This window comes from Nycticebus coucang, chromosome 6, assembly GCF_027406575.1.
Source record: "Nycticebus coucang isolate mNycCou1 chromosome 6, mNycCou1.pri, whole genome shotgun sequence".
Taxonomy (NCBI): domain Eukaryota; kingdom Metazoa; phylum Chordata; class Mammalia; order Primates; family Lorisidae; genus Nycticebus; species Nycticebus coucang.
The window spans coordinates 67,922,755-67,950,239 of record NC_069785.1 but is presented as its reverse complement, the minus strand read 5'-3'; the positions used below and the strand labels follow the sequence as shown (position 1 = coordinate 67,950,239).

The following is a 27,485-nucleotide window of genomic DNA, read 5'->3' as shown; positions in this document are numbered from 1 at the left end:
GTGTGCACGCGCGGAGCGACCTTGGCGCTAGCCCGCAGGGCTGTATCGCCACCGCCCTGTTCCCTCAGTGGCTGTAATGGGCTCATCTCATGGGAGACCGGTGAAAATCTAGTTCCTTTCCCCTTCCACCTCAAGTTCTCAGCAGACACTCATCTGAGAGGCTATTCTCTCTCCTCTCCCTTCTTAAGAAGTAGAATAGTGCGTTCGCATCCAGGAAAAACTTTATCCTCCCCATTGCTATTCTGGAATTGGGATTGGGGGCTGAGGCGACTGAAACTCAGGACTTGGTGATTTGAAGGTGTCCTCAAATGTCTTAAAACATTACTCATGGTGGGGGCATAACCCCAACGCCCCTCCCTCTTTCTCCCAACCCACTTCCCCAGCTCCCCAGCCAGGGAGAGCTCTGGTCTGCTGAGAAGGGACAATCTCCAGGATTACGAGTTCCCTGGTAATGTGAAGAGGGGGTCTGTGGCTGCCCTTTCAGACTGGGTGGGTTCGTTCCTCCTGGAGTGAAGTTGTAACTGGTCTGGTAAGTTGCCTGCTGGAGAAGTTGCTTCTTGGCATCAGGCCTAGGACTGGAGTGCTTGTGTCTCTCTACTGATTCCCTGACAAGCCTCTTCCCCACCTTCTTTTTTAGCTCATTTCTTCTGCAGGAGTGGTAAGGTTGCCTGGGAGGAAAGAGTCTAGGAACCCCCTCTTCTTGGAAAACCTTCGTTGGTGCTTGCTACTCCTCATCTCTCTGTATGACAAAGGCAAAAGGCCAAAACCCGGAGCATCCTAGGAGAGGGGCAGTGGGCCACAGCCTCTGCCTATACCCTGGGTACTGAGACCACACCCTGCCCCCTGCCAAGCATCAGACCAGATCTTAGATGGCTTTGCCAGCGAAAAGAAGCATGATTTGTTACTATCTCACTCTGTATTTTTTTTTTTTAGAACTTTAAACTTTTCTTAGTGCCTTTGAGTCTGTTGATCAGATGGTACAATCCTTATAACACAAGCCACAGTGTTGTTCCTTGATTTAAACAGATAAGAAATGGGAATCCAGGACACGTCAAATACTTTACCTGAAGTCCTGCCCTGAAAGTCTGGGAAACATCAGTGCTTAGCCAGCAGCAGCTGTGTTAGAGTCAGTCTTGCTTTTGGGTCCTGGATTTGAAATCCTGGGCAAATCACTTAACATCTCTGGGTTTTAATTTCTTTATCTGTGAAAGAGGAAATGGGACAAATAATATCCATCTTTCTGAGATGGTCTGATGATTGAGTAAAATATCACATGGGATGGCACTTTGTAATGCATAAAATTCTGTGTGTAGGCTCAGCGCCTGTAGCTCAAGAGGCTAAGGCACCAGCCACATACACCGGAGCTGGTGGGTTCAAATCCAGCCTGGGCCTGCCAAACAACAATGACAACTACAACCAAAAAATAGCCAGGCATTGGGGGGCACCTGTGGCTCAAAGGGATAGGGCACCAGCCCCATATGCCAAAGGTGGCGGGTTCTAAGCCAGCCCCAGCCAAAAACTGAAAGAAAAAATAGCCAGGCATTGTGGCAGGTGCCTGTAGTCCTAGCTACTTGAGAGGCAGAGGCAGGAGAATCGCTTGAGCCCAGGAGTTGGAGGTTGCTATGAGCTGTGATGCCACGGCACTCTACCCAGGGCGACAGCTTGAGGCTCTGTCTCAAAAAAAAAAAAAAAAAAAAAAAATTCTATGCATAATAGGGATTCCTATTAGCATTCCAGAAACATGGAGATGGTGTATATAGACCCAGGGAACTTGGAATCTTTGTGTGTGTTCTTCCAGGATGCTTATTGCACACTAACATCTCCATTTCCTCCCATCTCCCCTTCCCTGATGCAGGTCTTGGCCACTCTGCTGAACTGGCATTCACTGTGGAGCCAAGCGATGATGTCGTAGTCCCTGGGCAGCCTGTAGTGCTGGACTGTGGGGTAGAGGGGACGCCTCCGGTACGAATCACCTGGAGGAAGAACGGGGTGGAGCTGCCAGAGAGTACCAACTCTACCTTGTTGGCCAACGGGTCCTTGGTAATCCGTCACTTCAGGCTGGAGGCAGGAGGCAGCTCTTCGGATGAGGGTGACTATGAGTGTGTGGCTCAGAACCGCTTTGGGCTGGTAGTCAGCCGGAAAGCTCGCATCCAAGCTGCAAGTAAGTGGACACCCCTCACTTGTTTTCCCTGGTGATCCAGGGTCAGCCTAGGGATTAAGGGTAAGGGGAGCAATCCCATCTATGCAGCCCTCTGGAGGACTTATTTCTCAGCACTGGTCAATTGAGAGGTCTGTCAGGTACTGTGATTTGTGGTGATGGAATTATATCATATGCCTGCTTAACTGATTGGAATGTGAACTAACAAGAATGTAGCTAAATACTCACAGGAGAGTGAGGGACAAAGCTTTACCCCATTTTGGTTGGGGTCTGCATGTATAAGTTCCCATATCCCTGTTATACTCTGAGCATTGCAGTCCATTGAGTACGATTCTTGTGTTTAAAGATAAACAATTGCCATACTTTATGAGCGATTTAAGAGATTTTTGAAGGGTAACTTGGGCTACATGCAATTTTTAATTACGTGCTTGAATTAATTCAAACCTTTTGAGTAAGGTAAGACCTCAGCAATGAAGGTCTGAAGCTTGTCAACGGTTTGCTTTTAACCAATACGGTAGGATAATTTCAGGATTATGTCAGTGATGACAGTCCTCTTCTTCACCTTCATACTAATGTGATTTTTTAATAGGAGAGAAAAAGCCAAGCAAGGTGTTTCAGATTTGTGCTTTGCTTGTGCTGTTGAACCACCAGTTGTTGTGGTGTTGACAATGATGCCTGTGCTTTGACTGCCTGTCCTGGAAAAATTCTGTTGTTGTTGTTTAATCTATGCACACTGAGAATGTGTTGCATAAATCAAAATTTTCCATGTATCTTGGGAGGTGGCAAGCTGGGAGCAAGGGAGGGCAGAGGGAGGGTCAGGGTTGAGAAGCACTGCTCTTGAGAAAGGGCAGAAGTTTTGGCAAGTGGAAAATGTTCCCCATCCCATATCTTTATGCTTCTGGAAGGAGGTGTCCCTTAAAGAAACTGCATGCTGGACATCCTGCTCAAGTGCTTTTACGTGAAGGATCTCGTTAGTCTCACAGAGACCCTGGGAGATTGGGAGATAGGTTATAATCATCTCCCTTTTACAGATGAGAATACTGAGCCTTAGGGGGACATATGACATTGGCATAAGCAGGAGAGCCAACACTGCAGTCTAGGCAGCCCGAATCTCGCACCCTTCTACTTAACTCCTAAGGCAAGGTGCCTCTTTCTTGTCTGATTGCTGACAAGTTTCTTCCTGGCTCTGAGGGCATTTGCACAGTTGCTCTGAACGGCTGGTGAGTAATGCGTCAGTTGGAGGCAGGAGTCTTCTGGCTGGTTGAAGATGCCCCTTTGTTCTAAGGAAGGCTGATCCAGGCCCCCATATGGAGCTCACTGGGAGGCAGCCCTGGACTTTGAGACTGAATCACTTCTGGCTCAACCACACTCATCTCCTGGCCCTCCCGGCAGTGTCAGCAGTGTCAGAGAAAGCTGGTGCAGCCTCTGAGCAGATGGCTGAGTGTGAGGAAGAGAAGCATGGAACGAGGATAGGGACCCCAGGAAGATTTGCAGAGGGAGGGATGAGACTCTTCAGGGAGATGCTCCCTACACCCGCCACAGCCTGTGTGAACACTGAGAGATAGATGGCTCCTGCTGAGGCCTTTGCAGCACCAGACTAGAATCCTGGGAGATAAATTCCCAGGGTCTTATATAGAGAGTTGATTGTAAATGTGCTTTTCTATAAATGGTAATACCTTCAAGATGTTTGGTTTCCTTAAACTCTTAACAGTATAGTATAAGAAACTGAGTTGTGGGTGGGGTCAACCTGGTTAATCCTTTGGGGTCCTGGAGACAGCTAGGGAGTTTGCTTCTAAGCACTGGCAGTCTGACATGGCCTCTTTCTCCCCCACAAGGCTGTGGCCCCATGGGGAATGCTCGGATGCCAAGCAACCGTGTGGCTGGATCACCTTTTCTCACTTCACAGGCTGATGTCCCTAGAAACCTCCAAAGCTGATTAGCTGCCTGAGTTTCCTCCTTTGGTAATAACTCCCTGCCCCCGTGCCTGCCAGCACTGCACATGTTGTGTGACTTGGCTGAAAGGTGTGAGGAGCCCTCCAGCCCCTTGACACTCCCTGCCTGCTCAGCAGGGTCCCATGAGGAGGGGCGTGCTAAGCATCCCTCAAGACACACAGCCCACCAGCGGGGCAGACTGGCATCCGGGTATACTGGGCGGGTCTGCTGGAGCATCTGAACTCCAGGCCAGAGTTTGGTGGCTGGGAATGCAGCCCTTTCCATCCCAGGGGGCTCAGATGCTGTCCTTGAAAGATGGCCTGACCAGGGTGGCTGAACCACAGGCTGGTTTCTTGGGGCTTGCATTTACCTTTTAGGACGGAGGAGCTCAGGGTCCTAAGTCCCAGGAACCCTGGATTCTCTGCCTTGGAGCACCACATGCTTATAGTTCGGGGGCAGAAAACTGAGATTTGTTAGCAATGAGACCCTGGACAAGTTCATGTTCCATTAGCCTCATTTCTTCACCTGTGAAATGTGCTTGTACTCCTATTTTGTAGAAAGTCTGTGAGGACTAGCACACCCCACACTTTGCCTGGCACATAGGAAGCACTCGTAATGGGGTGGGGGAGGGGCAGCACCATATTCTTCAGTTAAAGGCAGTTTCATTGACCCAGCCTTTATATGTAATCTTGGCTGCCCATTGGAGGTTAATCTCCAGGAAAAGCAAACTGCCTTATTCTGCTCCCAGCCCCCCAGCTTTCTTCCTCCCTGGGCTTCATTTAGGGAGTACTCCAGGGAAATCTATCAGGGAGTGGAATATTGGAGCCAGAGTGCATCTTGTTCTGTTTTAACCCCTTCCTGGGAGGGCTTAGGGGTTCTCCCAAGCCTCAGGGGATGGGCTAAAGCCAGGCTGGCCTGTGTGACACTCAGCTGACCCTCTGGAGGTACCAACCCAGTAGGAACAGCTACACTGGCTCACACCTGAGGTTCGTGTGCCAGGATTTCTAAAGAGGGATGGGATAGCTACAAGGAGGAGGATTTGGGGGTGACCCACTCCAGGATCCCTTTTGCCCCTCACTTCCTAGCCTTAGTTTGTTTGTTTGTTTGTTTGAGATGGAGTCTTGCTTTTCTGCCTTTGGTAGAGTGGCCTAGCGTCATAGTTCACAGCAACCTCAAACTCTTGGGCTCAAACGATTCTCTTGCCTTGGACTTCTGATTAGCTGGGACTACAGGTGCCAGCCACAATGCCTGGCTATTTTTAGAGAGAAGGTCTCACTCTGGCTCAGGCTGGTCTGAACCTGTGAGCTCAGGCAATCCACCCACCTCGCAAAGTGCTAGGGTTATAGGCACGAGCCACCCACCGCACCCTACCTCCTAGCCTTAGTTCTTGAGTAACTGGAGTGAGCAGCTCTGTGATCAAGCTCAGGGCTTCCCAAGCTTTACTGAGCCTGCAGATCACCTGGGAAGCTGGATAAAATTCAGATTTTGAATCCATAGTTCTTGGCCAAGTGGTAGATTTCCTGCATGTCTAACAAGAGCCCAGGTGATGCCATATTCCTGGTGCACGGGCCATATCTGAGTAGCAGGGTGCTAGAGGAGAGACCACTCCCAGATCACAATCTCTGGTTTGGGGGTCTGTGGGCAGCATCATAAAGTCCACAGAACAACAAGGGCTTTGGGGCCAGACCTAGGTGGATTTGAACCCCAGCTCTGCTTCTCCCTGATCATGTGCCTTTAACCCTCTTGAGCCTCAGTATCCTCATCTGAAAAAATGGGCGTAATTCCATCAGTCCAATCAGGGCTGTGGGAGGATTAAATGAGAAATAGGTATAGAGAACCTGGCACAGGGCTCAGCATCTGGGAAATACTCAGTAAGTATTATTTCTAGTGCTAGGTATTGCCTGCTCATTTGGGATGAGGGTCCAGCCTGTCTCAATCCTGGCCAGGATTTCAATTCAAGTGCCAGAATTGCCAACTCTTAGCCTGGGGCTATCTTGAGTGGGTGAGCCCAATAGTGGTTATAAGTTTGGGTTGTGGTGGCAAACAGACCTGGGCTTGGGCCTTCACCCCACCACCCAATAGCTGTGGGACTTTGGGCAAATCACATAACCTCTCTGAGCCTCCGTTTCCTCATCTTTAACATGGGAGGAAGTACTACTTACCAGAGAGGATCACTGTGAGGACTGCCTGTGATAATTTGTGCACGGAGCTTAGCATAGAGCACGTGGACAGCATTCCTTCACAATCATTAAGGAACTAATAATGTTAACTATTATTATTAACTATTGTTATTCTGGGGAGGTAACAGAGATGAAAAGTGTTAAGTTCTGAGCTCTTTTAGTTGCCGTATGATTCCCAGGAAGACCCCAGGCTCCTGGGAAGAGGCAGTGGGGTATAGCAGAGAAGAGAACCGTCCTGCTCTCCCCACCTCAGTAAGTCCCCTGTCTTCTTAGGCCCTCAGCTCCTACTGCTGAAGTTTGAAAGTTCTCAGCCTGCGTGAGGGGAATACTTTAACCAGCTACTCTGGAATCCCTGTTCAGCAACAAGATCCATGGCTATATGGACCTGGGAGCGGGGTCTGGGTGTAGGTCTGTAGAACCAGGTCTGGGTAGGGTCAGCACAGTTTTGGGCAGGAGCTGCTAGGGAATATAGCTTGGTATTTGAGGAGCTCTGGGTTGGGCATGGAGGGAGGTGTTCCTGGCACAGCTTCCCTCTCCTGCCTGAAGGGCTGTTTAGTTGCAGGAGCCCAGGGGGAGTCTCCCCCACCACCCCTCAGACACATCTGCCCACCCATTAGGGAAAGAAGCAGGTACTGCAGCTGAAGTGCCACTGGTGTGATGAGTGAGTGGCCATACCTAGGCCTGCCCTCATGCCAGGAGGTCACCTGTACTCAGCTGTGGCACAGAGGTAGGTGCAAATGGGTGAGGTCTGGACCCTTTTACCTGCCAGGTAGCACTCCACAAACTGACCCCTTCTGACACTCCTGAGAAGCTGCGGAGTGTGACAGAAAGGCCCTTGTGTGGACACCAAGGGTCCTGTGTGGCTGTGGATAAGTCACCCATCTTCTCTGGGCTTCCTTTCCACGTTGTAAGATTGTGGGGTTGGACCAAGGCACAGCTCAGCTCTAGGGCATTAAGGCTTCCTTAGGGCACACCTGCCTTCGCTTGGCCCCTTCCCAGTCTAATCGTGCCCCTGTTCTTCCCATATCCCATTCCTCCCCAAAGACCATTCAGCACATGGTCATTTCTTCCCCATCCTAAGGCAGGGAGCATTTGTGGTCTGTGGCATTCAGGCTAAACCTTGCTCTCAGGGAGGGCTGCTTGCGCTAAGTAACTGTTTTGTGGCCGGATCCATCTGTCTCCTCAACTAGATTTTAAGCTCCTAGAGGGTTTCTCTTTCTTTTGTGTTTCTCGTGTCCCTTGCCTATAGAGCTTGGTAAAAACTAAATGAACATGTGGCCTTCTGGGACAAAGCTGTCTCTCTGTCTCTCTTCTGTTTCTCTTGCTGCCTCTCTTTACCTCCCCCCACCCCCCCACCCCACCCCCGCCTTGTAATTGATAGCACAGCTCAAAGGAACAGAAGCTTGTGAACAGGGAGGATGGGCAGGGAATGTAATACGCGCGGGGCAGCATCATGGGGCGGCTGCCACTGTGTGTTTATCTCTGGAGGAACTGAGACTCTCTCTCTTCCTTGCCAGATGGGGTGTGAATCAGAGACTAGATGGCTCGGGACCCCCTTCATGCCAGGGTCTTGGGTCTCCTGCCTTGGACTTTACTCTGGGTGGATGAAGCCTATGTCCACAGGCTCATGAGCCCCAACTGTGCAGGGAGGGCCCCCCTTACCCTCTGTGTGCAGGGCCGCCCCTCACCCCCACCCGCAGGACTTGAGTGTGGAAGTCGAACGCTTCTGGTTCCCACACCTTGGCTCCACTGTCGCAGGCAGCCAGCTGGCCCCTTAAACACAATGTGCAAATCTTCTCTGTTCCTGTTCCCGGTATTGTCAGCGGCCAGGCGCCTTGGCTGGGAATGTGGGCCGGTGAATAGGAGAGGCATTTGCAGCCTGCAAATGAAACAGGCCCCCGCTCCCCCGCCCCCCCAACCCTCTGTCCCCTCCCCAACCCCAGGGAGAAAGGACTTTTTCACTCCTGGCCTTCTTGTATTGCCTTTCCCTCTCCTCTCCAGAGTCCCTGCGGACTGGTGTGTGTGTGTGTGAGAGAGAGAGAGAGAGAAAGAGTTTTCTGCAGCAGCTTCACAGACTTCAATAAAAGCAGAATGAAACAGAAGGGTACCCAGGACAGAAAACCAAACAGCTCACTGCCATCTTTGTTTAAACTGGACTGAGTGATTCCACCAAAAAAGTCTGCCTGTGTAACTAACCTATGGGGCCTTAAGTTTCTCTGGCCTTGACCTAGTTGCAAACAAGAAATGTGGAGACCAGCAGTGAGGGAGTGTGTGTGTTGCCACACTGACCTGCGTGGATACCTGAGCATTAAGGATGCACATGGGGCCTAGGGTTGGGCTCCATCTCCATCAAAGAGCTTTCCTGTCGGAACCCCTCTTTCCTTCAGAGCATGGCCAGCTAGAGTGTAGACAGAATCACTACAGGGCAAGAGGCAGCAATAGGTCATCTACCTAGGGAGGAGAGAGGCAAGTGGAGGGTGGAGCGTACATTATGGGCATGTGGGAATAGTCATAAGCACTTCCAGGAGTCCAGACCATGGTTTTCTTAGTTATTAGGCAGGTGCCCCAAATCTGGCTGCAGTCCCAATGACCCTGCTGACCTGCACTACTCCATTCCCCCCAACTTCTCCTTGATTTCTGTGTGTGCTCCCCCTGCCCCCAACTTTGTTCCAAGAAGTGCTAACTGTCTGTTACTGCCTCAAACATAAGGAGAAAGCGGAAGAGAGGGATCTCCATGGGTTTCCCGAGGAGGGGCACCCGGACACAAGATATGGGGCCCAGTGAAGGTGGAAGGGCAGGTGCCGAGTCAAGCCCTGAAAAGTGGCAAGGAGGGGCTGCTGGCAGACCCCAGACTGCAGGGAGATGCAGGGATGGGCCGTGGGTGTGATGCAAGCAAGCAGGGCCAGGGAGGGAGGGAAATGTGATGCAGAGGGCCCACATCCCAGTATCTCCTACCGACCCTTCTCTCTCTCTTCTCTGGATCTTGGTCTTGATGCTCCTTGGTCTTTGACACTGCTTCCCACCTCTGCCTTCCACTGAGGCCATATTTCATAACTCTTGGTTCTAGTTTTTCCTGTCCTATCCTCCAAGCCTTCTCCCTCCCTCAGCTCTTCTTTCTTTCTCTTATTCTATCCTTCCCTCTTCCTCCACCATCTTCTGCTGTGCTTAGAAGGGGATCCCTGGGTTTCAGAGGGCAGAAGTAGGTGAGCTCAGCTCTCTGCAAAGAACAAGGGGAAGAAAAACTGAGAAGATGAAGTTCAAGGAGGACCTCAGAGGAAGGGATCCACAGCCTTCCCAGCAAGTTGGAGGCTCCCTGGGGACAGACCTTCATTGAGAGGAATCTGAGAACCCTGGACCCTGGTGGGGCCTGCCTCTGAGCCTGGACACTGACACTGACCACAGTGGGTGGGGGGGCAGCCCTGGGCTGCTCTCTGGAATGTTGGTGTTAGGTTGCAGTGCAGATGCAAGCAGTGATAATGGGCAGGAACTGGACTTTCTGGTCTGGCTGCTGCCCCCAAGGCCATTGGAATGTGAGGGGGGCCTATCAAGAGGCCCCAGGAACTTGGGGTGGGCAGATGGAGACCAGACCACCTAAATGGAGAGGAAGGGGCAGACCACCATGACAGAGACCCAAGTTCTAGCCCTTTCAGAGTTATAGGCTGTAGCAAAAGAATCCTAAAATTCCCAGAACCTTAGAGGTTTTCCCAGTGGGATCAGAGTTAGGGGAGAAACCTTGGGGCTCATCTGGTCCAAACTTCTCATTTTATAGACTTTAAAACTGAGGCCCCAGGGAGGGGTGGTGGTGGTGGTGGTGGTAACCTGCCCAAAGGCATGGCTGGTCCTCCAGCCTCAGCTGGTGAAGGAGTCCCTCTGCTTTATCAGGCTTCTGGACATTGGCCTGCCCCAATGCCTTACTCTTCCCTGTCCTCTGGGTCAGAAAAGGGGAGGTTTCTGTCTGCTCCCTTCCCCTGGGGTGAGTGTTTGGGTTTTTCTTTTGTCTTGCCCTGCTTTGTCTGTGGCTGGCAAGCCTTGGAAGCAGGGTCTTGACATCCATGGCATATTGCAGAGCACCTCTGAGTTCCAAAGCTCTGGGTGCCGAGCTGACCAGGTGTGAGGGCTGCCTATGTGCTAGTCCTCATAGTGAGCTAACTAGTACTAGTAGATCTAGTCCTAGTAATATGAGGCTGTGCTGGTCTATGCCCTTTATGTATTAATTTACTTAATTCCCACAGTTCCATTAATAGGAATTACTAGTCCTATTTTACACATGGGTAAATAGAAGCCTAGAATGACGAATTAACTTTTCCAAGGGTGCACAGTAAGTAGGGAAGCTGGGATTTAAACCCAGGTCTGCCTGACCAAATGTTCACCAGCCTAAATGTCTTTAGAGGAGGCTGGAATCCCTGGAGAATATATCAATTTTAATGCCTCAAAAATAAAGTCACATGCCTGGGGCATGCAGGGTAGTGTTGGGAGAGTGTGGGAAACAGAGAATAGCTTAGAACCCTGGTCAAGGTGGAAGCCACTTCTGGCTGGGCCAGCAGGGTTACATGAACAGCCCCCCACCCCACCTCCTAGCCACAGCTGGATATCCCAGCTACAATCATTCTGTGTAAGAAGTCTGGCTGGATAGGTGCTGTGGCTGAAGGGGTTGTTGGAAGGTTGCTGGGGCTGCTAGGGGTGGAGGTGGGAGCTGCTTCTTCCCAAGGAGGAAAGACAAAGTCCCCTCCCCCTCTGGGGTCCTCTCTGTTCCTTTCCCTTTCTTATTTCCCTGCATAATGATGCTGATTGCTCCACATCTGTCATAATTACTCTTTGTTTGAAAATTCAGAACAAATCACAGGAGAGGAACTGGCATGGCTTGAGAAGGCTCCTTCTCCCCAGGGGTCTTGGCAGGAGGGGCGGGTGTGGGGAGTGGTAGGGAAGAGCCATAATCAGCCTAGAGAAGCGGAGGATGCTGACTGTCCTTGTCCTGTCCCCTTGCCAGGGCAATAGCCACAGTTCCCTTAGGTAAAATGGCCTACGGTCTCAGAGAATGACATCAGCCCCGTAGTTCCAGCTGCCATAGAGACCGTGAGAGTCTTCCTCCCTTGCCAATCCAGAGGAGGGGTCTGCAGTGGGTCCCCTGCCCTTTTGCACCATTGAACAATGGACTGGATAGTAGGCTGCCAGGGAACCTAAGCAGCCCAGCAGGAAGGGCGGGCAATGCCTGTTGGGAGGGTGCCTGCTTCAAGGACTGGGGGAGAATGGAGCAGTTGTGGCTGAGAGGCCATGGGACAGGGCGGACATTGGATCTCTGAGATGAGAGCCGGGAATGGAAGACCATTGCTTCCAAGGAGCAACAAACCAGACCTTCTTGGTGATCCAGCAGGCAACCCTAGGTGCTCAGAGCTTCTTCACACTCACTCCCCAGCAGCCTGGCTTCTGGTGAGGGGTATGGCTCCCACCCCCAACCCTAGCTTGAAGGTTCTTGGTTTGGGGGCTTCATAATTCCTGGGACACAAGCCCAGGCTGTGTCCCTGTCTGCCACGTGCACATGCCCATGTTCCCCATCCCTGGCTAGCCCTTTCCTACCAGGGATTATGTCCACAAAGACTCTGCCAGGTTTTATGGGGGAAAATCAAGACTTCATCCTAGAATTCACCCCAAATATTACTGCTAATAAAATCCCATGTGCTAGACTCGGTGCCTGTAGCTCTGGTTAGGGTGCCAGCCACATATACTGAGGCTGTTAGGTTCAAACCTGTCCTGGGCCTGCTAAAACAACAATGACAACTGCAACAACAACAATAACAACAAAAATAGTCAGACATTGTGTCAGGTGCTTGTAGTCTCAGCTACTTGGGAGGCTGAGGCAAGAGAATTGCTTAAGCCCAAGAGTTTGAGGTTGCTGTGAGCTGTGACACTACAGTACTCTACAGAGGGTGATATAGTGAGACTCTGTCTCAAAAAAAAAAAAACAACCATGTGCTCTTGCCGTGTAATACACCTGGGACAGGATACTGGTGAAACTATAGATACCTCACGTTGCTGGACCCAGGGCAAGATGCAGATAGATATTCCTGTGCTAGGATAGCTCTGGGTTCAAGCTCTGTTTTTCCCTGAATTCATATTGCAGGACCTGTTTGTCTTTGTGGAACACAGGAGGGAGTGTTAACTCTGCCCTGCCTATCTCTTAAAAGGGAAAGGGTGAGTAGAGTCCCATTTGTGGAGTGTAGGGTCTCCCTGCCCCATCTGTCACTGGGGGTGGGGGTGGGTGCCCTTTGTTTCAGTTCCATGGGCTGTGGTGTCAGCAGGGCAGAAAAGCTGGAGTGGGGCCTGAGTCCCAGAGACAGGAGGTGCCTGGCTTGGACTGGCTTGGAGGGGACACCTCTTCTGGCCCCAGCATTAATGACTGAGAATCATGAGAGGAATTTGGACTTGACCCTCATATCATCATTCTTACCTCTGCCCCCTCCCCGGCTCCCACTTCCACAAGAAGTTGCTTTAAAAAAATTTTTTTTTCTTTCAATTTCAGCTGGCTTTCGCTCTTCTTAGTTTGAAGTTTTTTTTTATTTTCTTTTTTTCCCTTTCTTCCTTTAGCGATTCTCTTGCCCTTTGCCTCCCAAGTAGCTGGGATGACAGGCACCTGCCACAACACCTGGCTTTTTTTTTTTTGGTAGAGATGGGGTTTCACTCTGGCTCACTCATGCTCATGCTGGTCTCGAACCTCCATGCTCAGGAAATCCACCCACCTCGGCCTCCCACAGTGCTGGGACTACAGGCGTGAGCCACCATACCCAGCCAAGAAGTTGCTTTTAAAATGCAAAATTTCTTTTCTTTTCTTTTTTTTTTTTTTGTAGAGACAGAGTCTCACTTTATTGCCCTCCATAGAGTGCTGTGGCATCGCAGCTCACAGCAACCTCCAGCTCTTGGGCTTAGGCGATTCTGTTGCTTCAGCCTCCCAAGTAGCTGGGACTACAGACACCCGACACAACACCCGGCTATTTTTTTGTTGCAGTTTGGCCAGGGCCAGGCTTGAACCCGTCACCCTCGGTATATGGGGCTGCTGGCTCCCTACCCACTGAGCCACAGGCACCACCCATAATGCAAAATTTCATTTCATCCCTTTGTGACTTCAGACCTATCTGCTTACCTTTCTGGGCCTCTAGCCTCCTCTTAGGTGGAATGTGGTATGGGGAAAACCAGGTTAAAAGGTTCCTAAAGTCCTTTCCCAGTTCCTAAATTCTGTGACACTGCCCTCTTTTGGTCTCCAACAGCCTGCCCCCACTCTTGCTCTCCCGCCTCCCTCCTGGACCCCCAGTTCACCCTCCACCTCCCTCACTCATCTCTCTCCCTCTCAGGGCACACTGGGTTGGCCTCCTCCTTTTTAAAATGTCATGATGAAAGTTTTTTTTTTTTTTATGATGAAAGTTTGAGAAAAGCTTTCCTGTCATTCTCCTCTTTGTCTTCCTAGACCCCTACCTGTGTGCCAGTGGTTGAAGGGGCAGAGGGGTTTCAGGATGTGATGCTGTGGCCGTCCCCACATGCATGCACACTCCACACCAGGCTCTCTGCCAGGTTCTCTGCCCTGGGAGGAGTGTGGTAGGTGGAGTGGCCTGGGAGCAGCCTCAGCTCCAAAACTAATTCCTCTTCCTTGAAAATGATCCTTCTTCCTTGGCAGGGAGGAGGGACAGGACATCCCTACCTGCCCCCTCCCGACACTGCAGTGGAATCCTGTGTAATTAACCCTGTGCAGGTGGTAGCTGTCAAGTCACCACAGTGGCGGTAGCACCCAGCTGTGTGTGTCTGTGCAGGTGAGAGTGAGAATGGGTGGAGTGTGAGTGTGCAAGGGTGTGCATGTGTCCTTGCTTCCCAGGCTTCTGGCATCTAGAATGGGTACCTCAGGGCCACTATTCCCGTAGGCTGCTATGGTCAGGGAACATTTTTATCTGGAGACTTGGAGAACTCACCTCCACCAACTGGGAGCCTAGTGAGCAAGGAGAGGGGAAAATGGAAAGGGGGGGTGGTTCTCAGATTCCCAGCCCCACGTCCTCCCAACTGGCTTGGGGTGTGGGCAGGGATTTCTGACAAGGGGCTGAAGCTAGACAAAAGTTTGGGCCCGGCTCGGCGCCTGTGGCTCAAGCGGCTAAGGCACCAGCCACATCCACCTGAGCTGGTGGGTTCAAACAACAATGACAGCTGGGGTGGCGCCTGTGGCTCAAGGAGTAGGGCGCCGGTCCCATATGCCAGAGGTGGCGGGTTCAAACCCAGCCCTGGCCAAAAACCAAAAAAAAAAAAAAAAAAAACAATGACAGCTGCAACCAAAAAATAGCCGGGCGTTGTGGCAGGTGCCTGTAGTCCCAGCTACTTGGGAGGCGGAGGCAGGAGACTTGCTTGAGCCCAGGAGTTGGAGGTTGCTGTGAGCTGTGATGCCACAGCACTCTACCCAGGGCAACAGCTTGAGGGTCTCAAAATAAATAAATAAATAAATAAATAAATAAAATATAAAAATAAAATAAAAAAGTTTGGGCCCACCTTGAAATGAGCCAGCTCTCAGAGGGAAGGAAGCAGACAGGGTCCCAGAGCCTTCCTGCTGTGTGCAGATGTACACACAGAGGGGGGTGTTTATCCATGACAGTGCTGTGAGTGTTCTCAATCCAGAGCATACACAAATGGGAAGGGTGCTTTCTCAGTTTGGCTGATTCACCCTGACCCTCTACTCCCCACTTTCCCGGTCTCCTGTCTTAGCCCATGTTTCTTACATGACTGCTGTGGAAATGGAGGCCCAGAGAGAGGGCTTTGTCCCAAGTCCTGGTGCACAGAGCTGTGACAAAAAGGGTCCAGATGTGTTTTCCAATATGCTGCTTGGTCAAATGGGACTTAGGTTCCATCTGAGAGCCGGAGCAGAACAGACCTTAGAGAATTGAAACCCAACATCTGGCTTGTGGCAAACAACCATTCTTGGGTCTTGTCTTCAAATATGGCTTGTCCGGCCAGGTGCAGTGGTTCACACCTATAATCCTAGCACTTTGGTGGCCGAGGCAGGTGGATTGCCTGAGCTCATGAGTTTGAGACCAGCCTGAGCCAGAGGGAGACCTTGTCTAAAAATAGCCGGGCATTGTGGCAGGAGCCTATAGTCCCAGCTACTTGGGAGACTGAGGCAAAAAAACCACTTGAGCCCAAGAGTTTGAGGTTGCTGTGAGCTATGATACCACGGCACTCTACCAAGTGGGACAAAGTGAGACACTGTCTCCAAAATAAATAAATAAATAAATAAAACAAAACAAAACAAATATGGTTTGTTTTTCCTCACTGTTCCTCCTTTAGGTTATTTTGTTTTGCCTCTCACATCCCAGTTTATATGAAATGTCACCCTCTTTCTGCAACAAGTCCCTTCATCCTAATTTTTCAAGGTCTCTTAAAGTTGTATTCCAATTCTTTAGCATCTTAGAGAAGCCCTCATTTAGTCCCACTTGCAAATCAGATTAAAATATTCTTGATTTTATTATCTCAGAACCCCAGTAATGATATTACAAAGAACAAGCCTCAGGATTGAGCCTGTTTGTTATTCCTGCCATCCTCTCTTTCTGATTTTGCTTCTCAATTCAGTTATTTTCCCATCCAACCGTGACAAAATCAAGATCATTACAGGCCAGCTGCTGTGATATTGATGAGATCAAGGCTTTCCTGTAATGAAGTGATACTGCTTTTATCACTATCAATTCAAGAAGGATCCACTGGGCTCTATGCCCAGCTTTGCTTTTCTGTGGGTGGGGGAATCAGAAGACAGGATCTGTTCTGGAAAGCAGTTACATAGCTTGTCCCTCCCACTCGCTGGTCTGCAAACCGGGGGTGGGGCTGGCTTCTCTCTCTTAGCCTGGAGTTAGTGCCACATGAGGGTGAGAGAATGGGGAGCCAAGTGGGTAGGAAGATAGGAATCCCTCCTGCCTGCTATGGGTCACTCACTTTTAGGAGCTCTGCAGGCTACAATTGGGGGAGGGCAGATAAAGCTGAATCAGATTATAGGAGTGGTTTCACCTAAACCGTTCTCAGCAGGCTTCTCAATCCCTACCATTAGGAGCTGAGAATGGCCAGGTCTACTGCTCTTGACTTGAAGATGAAAAGGTTTCTTTCTTTTGTCTGCATCTGACTATACCCTAAGTGCCCTGTCTCAGCCTCTCCTTGTCATAAAGGGCAGCTCCATGTCCCCATTCTAGTTTATTCCCCCAAAACACCCTTCTTCCAAGGTCTGGCCACTAGCCAACCGCAAGAGGTAGAAGGCTGGGGGTAGAGATTAGAGTAAGTCACAGGTAGCCCCTACCAAGTGCTGAATGAAAGGGGTGTGGCCTGGTAAGTTCAAACCTCAGTCTGTCACCCCAGGAGAGGTACAGAGGTTTGTGTCATTTCAAGTGGGACACCCTCTCAGGAAAGCTGGAGAAATCTCCAGGATGCCAGACCACCGACCTCACCCTCAAAAGAACTAACAGGCCAAGTTCAATGCTCAGAAGCATCCCTCTTCCCTCCAGCTTCTTGTATATTCTCTGTGGAAAGACTGTCCCTGGGGGAGGGGGGGCACCTGCGGCTCAAGTAGTAGGGTGCCAGCCCCATATACTGGAGGTGGTGGGTTCAAACCCGGCCCCAGCCAAAAATTGCAAAAAAAAAAAAAAAAAAAGACTGTCCCTGCATGGGCATGCCTGCCTTCCTGTTATCTTTAAAAGTCATAACCACACTGATAACAAAGCATCCTGTGAATTTGTGTTGCTGTGGAAATGGATAAGGGGAGGGAAAAATACTCTCATTATTATCCTCATTATCTTCCTATCAGAGTACTCACCCCATGGAACATTATTTTTAAAGTTATTTATGGTCTTGGGCTTGGGGGAAAAAGAGATATGAGAAGAAATAGGCTTCATTTGAAAGCATTTTTTTAGTTAAAATGTTGAGTCTCTAATTTGGGCCTGGAGGCTCCTCTTTTGGAATGTACTATTTTCCAGAGTACAATTTATCTGAGGATTAGACATACTGGCACCTTTACTGAAATCTGGAGAAATCATAAAGGCATATATATGGTGACATATATTAACAATTATATTTGTAGTTTCTGTTTGAATGGTCATCTTTCAGGCTTGCAAAACGAAGCTAGTGGCCTATATAGCGTTAAAATGATCTTTGATCTGCTACTAACTAGCTGTTGTTTTCTTGGGTAAATCCTTTTTCTCTCAAAAACAGGGGACTTTAAGCATCATCCTTAGAGTCCTTGGGTCTCTGAAAGGAGCTTAGGGACTGGAGGTGGGGAGAAAGAGAGAGGTCAAATTGATGGGGCTCCAGGCTTCCCACATTGACCCCACCCACAGCAGCTCTGCTTTTATCTTTTTGTGTGGTTTTGTTCTGGAGTTCTCTAAACTGACTGCCTGGGCAGACTGCCCTAAGTGGGAGAGAAATTCAGCAGCAGCAGGTGCCGGGGTGCCAAGAGGGTTTAATATCCTTGAGCGTTAGGCAGAAGAAACATAACTCTAAGATAAAGATTTAGGAGAATTGTAAAGAAAAACATTTTGATCACATTTGAGATTAGGGCCAAGGTTAGATGAAACCTTGATTCAGGATTGAGTCAGGAAAACAATTAGCTATACTTAAATTTTTAAAGCTTCTTTTCCAGCTTGGTGCCCATAGCTCAGTGGTTAGCGTGCTGGCCATGTACACTGGGGCTGGTGGGTTCTAACTCAGCCCGGGGCCTGCTAAAAACAACAATGACAACTACAACAAAAATATAGCCGGGTGTTGTGGTATGTGCCTGTAGTCCCAGCTACTTGGGAGGCTGAGGCAAGAGAATCGCTTAAGCCCAAGAGTTTGAACTGTGACACCGTAGCAACATAGTGAGACTCTGTCTCAAAAAAAAAAAGAAGCATCCTTTCCTTGAATCATTGTTACAAGTGGTGCTTGGTGAGGTTAAATACACTTAGTTGGGCAGAGAAAGGGACAATTTGGCTGCTGCTCATTAGGTCCCTCAATATGTGTTGTTCATTCTTTAATTTTTTTTATTTTAATTTTTATGTTTTATTTTTGAGACAGTCTTACTTTGTTGCCCTCAGTGGAGTGCTGTGGCATCAGAGCACACAGCAACCTCAAACTCTTGGGCTCAAGTGATCCTCTTGCCTCAGCTTCCCAAGTAGCTGGAACTATAGGTACCCACCACAACACCCGGCTATTTTTTTAGAGATGAGGTCTCACTCTTGTTCAGGCTGGTCTTGAACTCCTGAGCTCAAGTGATCTACCCACCTCCCAAAGTGCTAGGATTACAGACATGAGCCACTGCATCTGGTTACATTCTTTAATTATATTCTAAAATAGACAGATAGATAGTTGGATGCTCCTGTTCAAGTATTTGACTATGGGCTGCTAACAAAGGATTTACAATCTAATTGTGGTGACACAGCTCTTAGAAAATATTGCAGTCTCAGAAAGAGCTCTGAGATATTGTCAAATAAGTGTTGCTTAGGGCTGCTGGTTTAGTCTAACAGCCTACTATTGATCTGGGCAGTGGATCAGACCTTTTTATCACTTGATACACTTGATAGAATGCTGGGACATACAAGTAACATTCTTCTTTAAGCAGAAGTAGTCTAAGAGCCCATCAGAAGGAATAATAAGGAAATATGTGTTTCCAAAAACATGATGTGCAGAATTGAGGGGGGTGAAAGCAGGTCAGGTTTCAAATCAGCAAATCTCAAAGAGCAACTCTCCTGTACCTACCTGCTCTAAGTACTCTGAGGAATAGAACACTTCCTCATCTTGAAGGTTGCAATCTCTCCCACCCCCTTAAAAAAACTGCCTTACTAGGTGGTGATGGTGAAAAGAAGGGAGGATGAATGTAGCACAGAGAATCTCTCGAATGCCCAGTGTGACCACCAGCCTGTCCATCGGCATCACAGTCCATCTCCATCATTACTTCTGATGGATTACTAAGCTTAGCCTCCTCCTGTCCTTACACTTGAAAAAAGAAATGGCTTGGGCTCATCTGGCTTCTGAGGGTGAATTGGTCCAGTCAGCCCACGGACTCTCCTCCTTGGGACCTACTTACCTTGGATCAAAACAGTGGCTTCAGTGCTGGGGGCATTAGATCCAGATTCTGAGGCCTGTCTTTGCAGACCTCTGCCTTCTAACCATTTCCCTCCACCTCCCTGACGTTAGCCCTTTCACCAGGCCAGGGTCCCCACAAGCCCCATCTTCCTATCTCTTTCCTGAGTCTCTCTCTCCTGCTTTCTCTATCCACATCCCTCCCAGCCATTCCCTAAACTTCTCCAGTCCGTTCAGGTTGGTGACACACAGGTGGGCGCTAAGGTATACAAATTACAATTGATTGGTTCTCCAATTCAATCGTTTCCTGTTTTCCCAACGAAATCTAGTTATGCTGTTGAATTCAGGGCCTTGGGTGGCCTGTGTCAAGGACAGAACTGGGCGACCGGGCAGGGGCCCCTAAGGATCTGCTGGTGAAGGCTCCATGAGGCATCCAGAGGAATGGGTGGGAGTGACCCCTGGGGCAATGCGTGTCGCCCGTCTTCCGCAGAAGGGGTAAGGATTTTTTCCCCTACTGCTTCCTCAGTTTCCCTCCGTCCGCAGCCCAGTCCGCGGGGGGTCAGGCCCAGCTGGGGAATTTGAACCGCTGGGGGGAGGAGGTGGCGGGAAGTGGTGCCTCGCTCGCCCCAGCGACATCAAACCCTCGTTTGGCGCGCGAGGACAATGACTGTCTTATTTTCTCCATTCGCCGCGCACAATGCCGGATTCTCTCATTCACCCGCGGTGGTGCGAGCGAGGTAATTAGCCAGCGCCATTCAGCGCGGACACTATTGCTATGCGGGGGGGCGGGGACGCCCGCGTCGGGGGGATTAGCCGCGGGGCGGGGTGTGCAGCTGCGGCCACTTCAAAGGGGCCCGGCGGCCGGCCGGCTGTGGGAACCGGCCCCGCCGCGCAGCCCGCGGCCGCCACCCGCGCCCGCAGCCCCTGCCGCCGCCGGCCGCGCTCGGGCCAGGGCGGCCCCGCTGCTCGGCGCGGAGCTCCGGCGGCCGATGTCGCTCCCCATTACTCTCCCACTTTCATCAGGACCTCGAGTGCTTTTCTCTTTGAGTCCAGGAGTCAAAGGGCAAAGGCGGGGAGGTGGGAGCGGAGCGAGGGGGATGGGAGCCTGACACACAGCGCTGACCTCTGAAGAGTGGAGCAGATGGTCCCACTTACTCCCGCCGCCGAGCGAGCGCGCGGCTCTCAGGGCCCCAGGCTCGAGCCCTGACCCCGCCCGCCGCCTGAATGCCGGAGCTGGGGCCCCGCGGGGGCTGGGCTGCCCCCGGTCCCTCCGCCCGCCCCATCGGCTGCCCACTTCGGGCCTCGCCTCCCGGCGTTGGAGTCAGGCTGCCCGGACCAGCCGGCCTCGAGCAAGGATGGAGGGTGGGCTGAGAACCTGCCCTTGTCCGGATTCTCAAGAACCTGCCGGGCCAGGGGTTCCCAATTCTGGCCTGTGCATCACGGTCACACGCGCACACTCAGCACCTTTAACAGAAATAGGATGCACCCTTCTGGCAGTGGGGTCCAGAAATCGGCGATGTTAGGCAGAACCCTGGGCTACTCTGATCCACAGTCAAGTTTAAGAGCCAGGGCCTCCACCTCCTTCATTTTCATTGGAGAAGGTGAGATTCCAGTAGAGGAAGTAACCCAGAAGATAGCTATTGAATTATGGTAGGTTGGGGACATGGAAGGCAAGATGATGAGGAATGACCCCCCCAAGACGGTAGAACTCTTAAAGCCAGCATTCAGGAACCAAGTAATGAGGACTCATTTACCTAGTTGGTTCTAGGAGCAGGAGGTGGTAAGATAAATTAGTCTGTTCTTTGCCTTAAGGCATTCATGACCTGTAAGCAGGTAGGTGGACCTCTGTGTGAACAATCTGATAAGGGCTAGGAGAGAGGCGCAGGCAACACAGTAGAGCCAGGAACTAATTCTGCTTCCTTTGGGGGCTATGGAAGATGAAGGTGCTTGTAGACAGCAGAAGGGGACAGCAGAAGCAAAGAAATGTAAGGATGATAGGTCCAGGGAAGGCAAACTTGCCTCAGGTGGTCAGAGAACAGATCATGTGATGACAGAATTAGCTGGCATTTCTCTCTGGAAAGATGAAACAGAACCTAATAATGAAGACCTCGAATGCCATCCCAGGTAATGTTGTACTCTTGGTTCAGGGCAATGAACAGCAAAGGTGTTTAATCATCGTATTGGATACATATTCAGGAAGATAATTATTATTTCAGAGTAGAGGGAAAAGAGGAGGAAGAAAGAACTAGAAGTGGAAGGGTGGGGGTGGGGAGCTATTGCCAAAACAGATGGGAGTGAGGAGAGCCTAAACCATGGCAGTGAAATGGAAAAGGGAGATGGACCAGTGTGGTGGCCGCTGGAGAGAGGGAGAAGGAGATGGAGCGACTCTTCGGTTTGAAGCTTGGGTGTTTAATTGGTGCATGATTAGGCTGTTGATAAGAGACACAGGAGAGGAAGAGAGTCTCCATTGTAGGGTGGGGAGATTCCTTCCAATTTATGGGAAAACTTTTGAAACCCACTGCAGAAGATGATTCCTAGGGCTTTCAGAGATCTCTGACCAGTAGAGGGCAGCAGTTATAGTCCCCAAATAAGTCTATCTTAGACTTGGCAGCCGTGTACTGGCCAAGAAACTCCATGATACTTCTGGCAAATGTAACCCACCCTCTTCCCCCAAACTGGTAAGGCTTATTCTGGACAGTTATTGGGGTGGAGGGCCTGCAGGCCTCACTCGTTGCAGGTTGGTGTTAGCCACCAGAGATTCATGGAGCAGTAGGGTGCCATGAGATGCTGTACAGACCAGATTAGCATTAGAGGATGTCCTTTCCTGATTGTAGAGGAACAGTTTTACTCAGTTTTATCCTAGAATCTTTTTTTTTTTTTTTTTTAAGACAAGAGTCTTACTTTGTCGCCCTCTATAGTGTGTTGTGTCACAGCTCACAGCAACCTCAAACTTGGGCTCAGGCAATCCTCTTGTCTCAGCCTCCCCAGTAGCTGGGACTACAGGCCACAATGCCTAGCTATTTTTAGAGATGGGGTCCTGCTGTTGCTCAGGATGGTCTCAAACCTGTAAGCTCAGGCAATCCACCCTCCTTGGCCTCCCATAGTACTAGGATTACAGGCATGAACCACTGCACCCAGCCCTATCCTGGAATCTTAATTTTGATATGGACTTTAGAAATTATTTTGTCTATCCTGCCCTGCTCCCATTTTACAGGTAAGAAAACTGAGGTCAGAATTGACAGGTCACAGAGGATTTGTGACAGAGCCAAGCCTGATCCCAGATTGCCTTTCCATTACCTAAACTCCAACTATATTAGTTCCTACAGATCTTAATGTATGGCTCTGGAAACTTGGGGGAAGTGTCTGTTTTTGTTGAGTTGTCCTCGTAGTCATGTGAAAGCAATTTACTTAATAGCTCCAGCCTGGGCCCCCTAACCAGACTCCTTTCCGGGAGGTGTGGGAGATCCGGTGTCCTGACCAGAACGACGGAAGTTAAGGATATTGTGGGACTGGGCAGGTTTACATAAGGAAGATTAGTGACCCTGACAGCGGCAGAGACGTGCAGTCTGTGGAGAGGGGCTCTGCTGGGCCTGCACATTTTCAAGTCCAATGCAGAGAGAGATTCCAAGTTGACTCCCCACCTTCTGACCCTGCACGGTTGAATCCTTCTCTGTATTGGACTTTGTGCCTCAAAGGTTGCAGCTAGATGAGACTCTGTAACTAATCCAGTTGCCCAACTCAACTCCCGCATTTTACAGAGGAGGAAATAGAGGCTCAGAGAGGGGCTTTGACACTACCAAGATCACACATCCAAGGCCAGAACAGTGGTTCACATCTGTAATCCTAGCACTCTGGGAGGCCAAGGTGGGAAAATCCCTTGAGCTCGGGAGTTCGAGACCAGTCTGAATCTAGCTTTTAGGAGGCTGAGACAAGAGGATCACTTGAACTCAGGAGTCTGAGGTTGCTGTGAGCTGGGCTAATAGGACAGCTCTCTAGCCTGGGCAACAGAGTGAGAGTCTCAAAAGAAAAAAAAAAATACACATCCAGTTGCTGAAAGACCTGAGTCTTATGGCCACCCCTTAACCCTATAGAAGCCACTAGCATTTCACAGTGCTTAGCTCCCCAACTCCCCCAAAACTGGAAAATAAATTACCCTGTTTTATACGGTCTAACAAGCTAGTCCACAAGAGGAGTCCTGCAGGCCCCACCCTCTGAAGGCCCTGCAGCTCAGATTTCCCTGAGGGCAGAGTTGGAAGTGTCAAGGAAGAGCTACCCACAAGTATATTGGTTGTTTATTTACCTGTGTTAATAGAATTTAAGAGACATTCGTGGGCACAGTGACCATTAGCAGGGGTGATAACACCACCTTATCATGGTGCTTATCTGCATTAGTTACACTCTATAAAACCTAACGCCAAATCCTGGGGGAATTAAATTAAAGTGGAGCCTGCTGTGTAATGGGTGTCTCTTGAGTGTGAGTAGGAAGGTTGGTTGTAAGGGTCTAAGATGTTGTGTGCCACTATGTTTTTCTATGTGAGTGTCTGTGGGCATCATCAGTCATGTTTGAGCAGCATCTGAATATGTGTTTCCCCAATGAAGGCTGTTGTGATGCAGGGAAAGAGGACTGGATTGGAGTCAGACCCCTGTAAGTTCAATTGCCTACCTTAACACCATTGATTGGCTGTGTGACTATGGGCAAGTTACCTAACCTCTCTGAGCCTTAGAAGGGCTAAGTATTCCCTACCTCTCAGGATTATACTGCTGTAAGTAATACATGTTTCTAACCTTTGCCTATCAATGGCTTTTGTAAGTTTCTGTTTTCATATTACTGAAATAGGACCTAAGCCCTGGTGCTTTTACCTTTCTGATGTTTCTAAGGAGGTTGGGTGGGAACAGCTAAGGATAGGGCTTGTGGGATGAGAGACTTTGCTCCTCGGTGCCAGAGCATCCTGTTTGACATCCTGTTTGACACTGTGTTCAGTAAGTGTCTGTTGAATGAATCCTTACTTATGACTCAGTGGTCTGCTGTGTAAATAGGACAGGTGGCTGCATTTCACCAACTAAGAAACCAGGACAGGTCCTCTGACTCATTGCCTGGTATGTGGGATGAAAACAGCAAAATATTTGCAATTGGGACTGCTTTTGAAAACCTAGCAGTGAGGTTGGTGAAATGATCACATGGTGATCAGGAGGTGGTTTTCTCCCTTCCCCTTTTCTCTCCTTCCTGAGTGTGTCAGAGGCCATCACAGCCTGCAGTGCACCCACACACACATACTTCCCCTGTGCTGTATAAAGCAGGGTCAAGCCTGTAGTGCCAGTGCACCCCCCGGGCACACTTCACACCCTCCACCAAGGCTGAAGGGTGGACAGAGGAGGAGCTCATGGCTTGATCTGGAGGAAGAAGTGGAGCTTTCAAACAATGGGCTGGGTGATTAAAAGCAGAGCTTCTAGAGGTTTCAGTCCCCTTGGGTTATAAAAACCCAGCCCAGAGGCTGCCAAGAGCCCCCAGATTGCCTCCCCTGCAGGCCGGCCTTTGGCCTTATAGTCCATTTCACTTGGCCTTACAGCTGGAGGCATGGACTTTCCCAAGCTGAATTGAGCCCCCCCACTGTCCCCCAACCTTCCCCCACCCAGGCCCCCATTTGTCAGAGGTGGCTGCTGAGAAGGGAGAGATGTGGATTTATGGCTGCTGACTTGAGAGACAGAGTTGCCTTTTGTGTTAGAATTAAGGGGGTGAGCTGGTGGTGGAGTGGGAGGGAAGGGCTGGGGTTCAGGGCCCCGAGGTAGGGGGTGAGGCCCTTGAGGAGGCCCAGGAGGCAGGCAAAGGGATCCAGAGGCCTCTCAGAACAGGGTCACCAGGCAAAGGCCCAGCTGGATCAGTCTCACCTTCAGTGAAGTTTAGCAGGGCTCTGAGCCACCGCAGCTCTCTGAGGCTATTTGTAATTGCCAGGCACCCGTCCATCCACCTTCACCCTCACCCACACACCTGATCCAATACCCAACCCTACACAGCCTCTCCCTTTGCAAAACCTGCTGTTTGGATCCAAAGCCTTAGGAAGGTAAATATGGATCTTCTAAGTTCATGCTTTCCCACACCTCAAATGACCACAGGCAGTCAGTGTAGGGCTTCCTCTCAAATGGAGCCAGTTAGGGGCTAAGTGGGAACCTGGATCTGGATGGTGGAGAATGGGGCAGAGTGTTGTGAAGGGTGAGCCTGGGCCAGAGAACCCTGATGACCAGACCAGTACCCTCCAGGGGACTGTGAGCAAGTCATCAGCCTCCCCAGACTCAGTTCTCTGCTGTCATCTTCTTACAGACTTTTAGAGATGGGACATTTGCAAATGCTTTGAGGAGTTTAAAGAGCCTGCGAGGAGGACTTGGCTGGCTTCCTTGTCTTCTGTGGGCCCTTCTGCCCCAGCTGTGCCCCTTCAGTCTTCTGCCTAGTGGCTCTGGTAGGCCTGGATAGAGGCCCTGAGTTCAGCAGGTGTTTTAACTATACCTCAGAGAGCCATATTCAACCCCTGGAATGAGCCTGGCCAATAAAGACATGGGTTTATGAGCTTCATAAACATTTTACTAGAGAAATCAAGGCCTCAATTACCCAGTGGCCTCTTCCAACTGACAGCTCATCTGTTGGGGCCTCTATGAAGCCCCCCAGCAGAAGTGAGACAGAGGAGGCCAAGCTCTCATTTATACCCAGCTGCTCCCCCCAGCCCCGTACCTTCAGGCCTTGTAGAGTCTCTTTCCTCACTTCTCTAGAGGGCTTGGAGCTCTGACAGGTACTCCCTGAGTCTGATCCTCTCCAAGGGACAGTGGCTGCCCCTTGGAGAAGATAGCTGCCACCTCTTCCAGCCCTGCTCTTCTTCTTTTTATTTTTTTCTTTTCATCCCTGCTCTTCCATAACCCCTCAGCCCTCTTTTAACTCCAGATTCCAGTTTTCCCTGCATAATAGACAGCAAGGGTTACTATTTGCCAAGGACAATGCTAAACACTTTACAAAATACATCTCATTGAATCTCGAGCTGTGATCTTCCCTATATTATAAATGCGAAAATAGAGATTCTCTAGCACTTGGGAGGCTGAGGCAGTGTATTGCTTGAGCTCACGAGTTTGACACCAGTCTGAGCAAAAAGCGAGACCCTGTCTCTACTAAAAATAGAAAAAAACGGAGGCAAGAAGATCGCTTGAGCCCAAGTTGGAGGTCGCTGTGAGCTATGACACCACAGCACTTTACCCAGAGGGACAGTTTGAGACTCTGTCTCAAAAAAAAAAAATAGAGAGATTCTGAGAAATTCTTTCACTTGCCCAAGGTCACACAGCTCGTAATGGTGGTGTTGAGATTTGAACTCAGAACTGTATGATTCCAGACCCTTTACTGTTCATCTCGCCCCTGTACCACTACCTCAAAAGGTTCTTAGCAAGTGTTTCCCCACTGGGAGCCCAAATCGTCCCAAGCGAGGCCTTCTTTTTTTTTTTGGCCGGGGCTGGGTTTGAACCTGCCACCTCCGGCATATGGGACCAGCGCCCTACTCCTTGAGCCACAGGCGCTGCCCAAAGGCCTTCGTAGCCATGCATGTGACAGACTTCGCGTGGGATCAGATATGGGCCTTGTCATCAGTCTCTGTGTCCACAAAGCCAAGAGGGGAGAGTGCCTGCAGCGACAAGGCTAGCAATGATGATGGAGAGGAAGGGTCTCGCTGCTGGGGCAGCCAGAGAGAGCCAGCAGGAGAGAAGGCAGCACCAGCTCTGAGGCTTTGCCTCTTGGGCCTGGAACGGGGTTGGATCCGGGCTGTTGGAAGGAATTTTCTGTGATGATTGAAATTATTATTGTGGTGCTGTCCCATAAAGTATCCAGTAGCTACCTGTGGCTGTTGAACATTCGAAATGTGACTTGTGAGTCTAAGGAACTAAGTTTTACAATTTTGTGTATTCTAGTTTAAATAGCTAGTAGCTACTCTATTGCACAGCACAGAAACAGTATAGTTGATGGCTGAAACTTATTCAAAGTCTTCTGGTGATATAAGGCCCCGTGGGATCAAACTATCCCCAAAGGGCTGTGGCCACCTCCAGATGCCGTGTTGTAAGTGGCCTTGCTCACTTGGCTAGAGGAGGGTCTCCAGGCTTGAGCCATCTGAACATCATCTCACATCGCAAGTGGC

At 50.1% G+C, this 27,485-nt stretch overlaps 1 protein-coding gene across 7 annotated transcripts in view; it reads left to right on the top strand.

The window, feature by feature from the left end:
• The window catches only part of IGDCC3 (immunoglobulin superfamily DCC subclass member 3), a 45,958-nt gene that overhangs the window by 1,024 nt on the left and 17,449 nt on the right, over window positions 1–27,485 (top strand). For 5 of the 7 annotated variants that reach the window (XM_053595409.1, XM_053595404.1, XM_053595408.1 and 2 more), the window contains exon 2: window positions 1,856–2,161. In XM_053595409.1, the coding sequence (XP_053451384.1) occupies window positions 1,856–2,161 (306 nt within the window). Of the gene's footprint in view, window positions 1–1,855; window positions 2,162–19,745; window positions 20,064–27,485 lie in introns of those variants that run through there. The other 2 variants (XM_053595406.1, XM_053595411.1) reach the window with 2 other exon arrangements.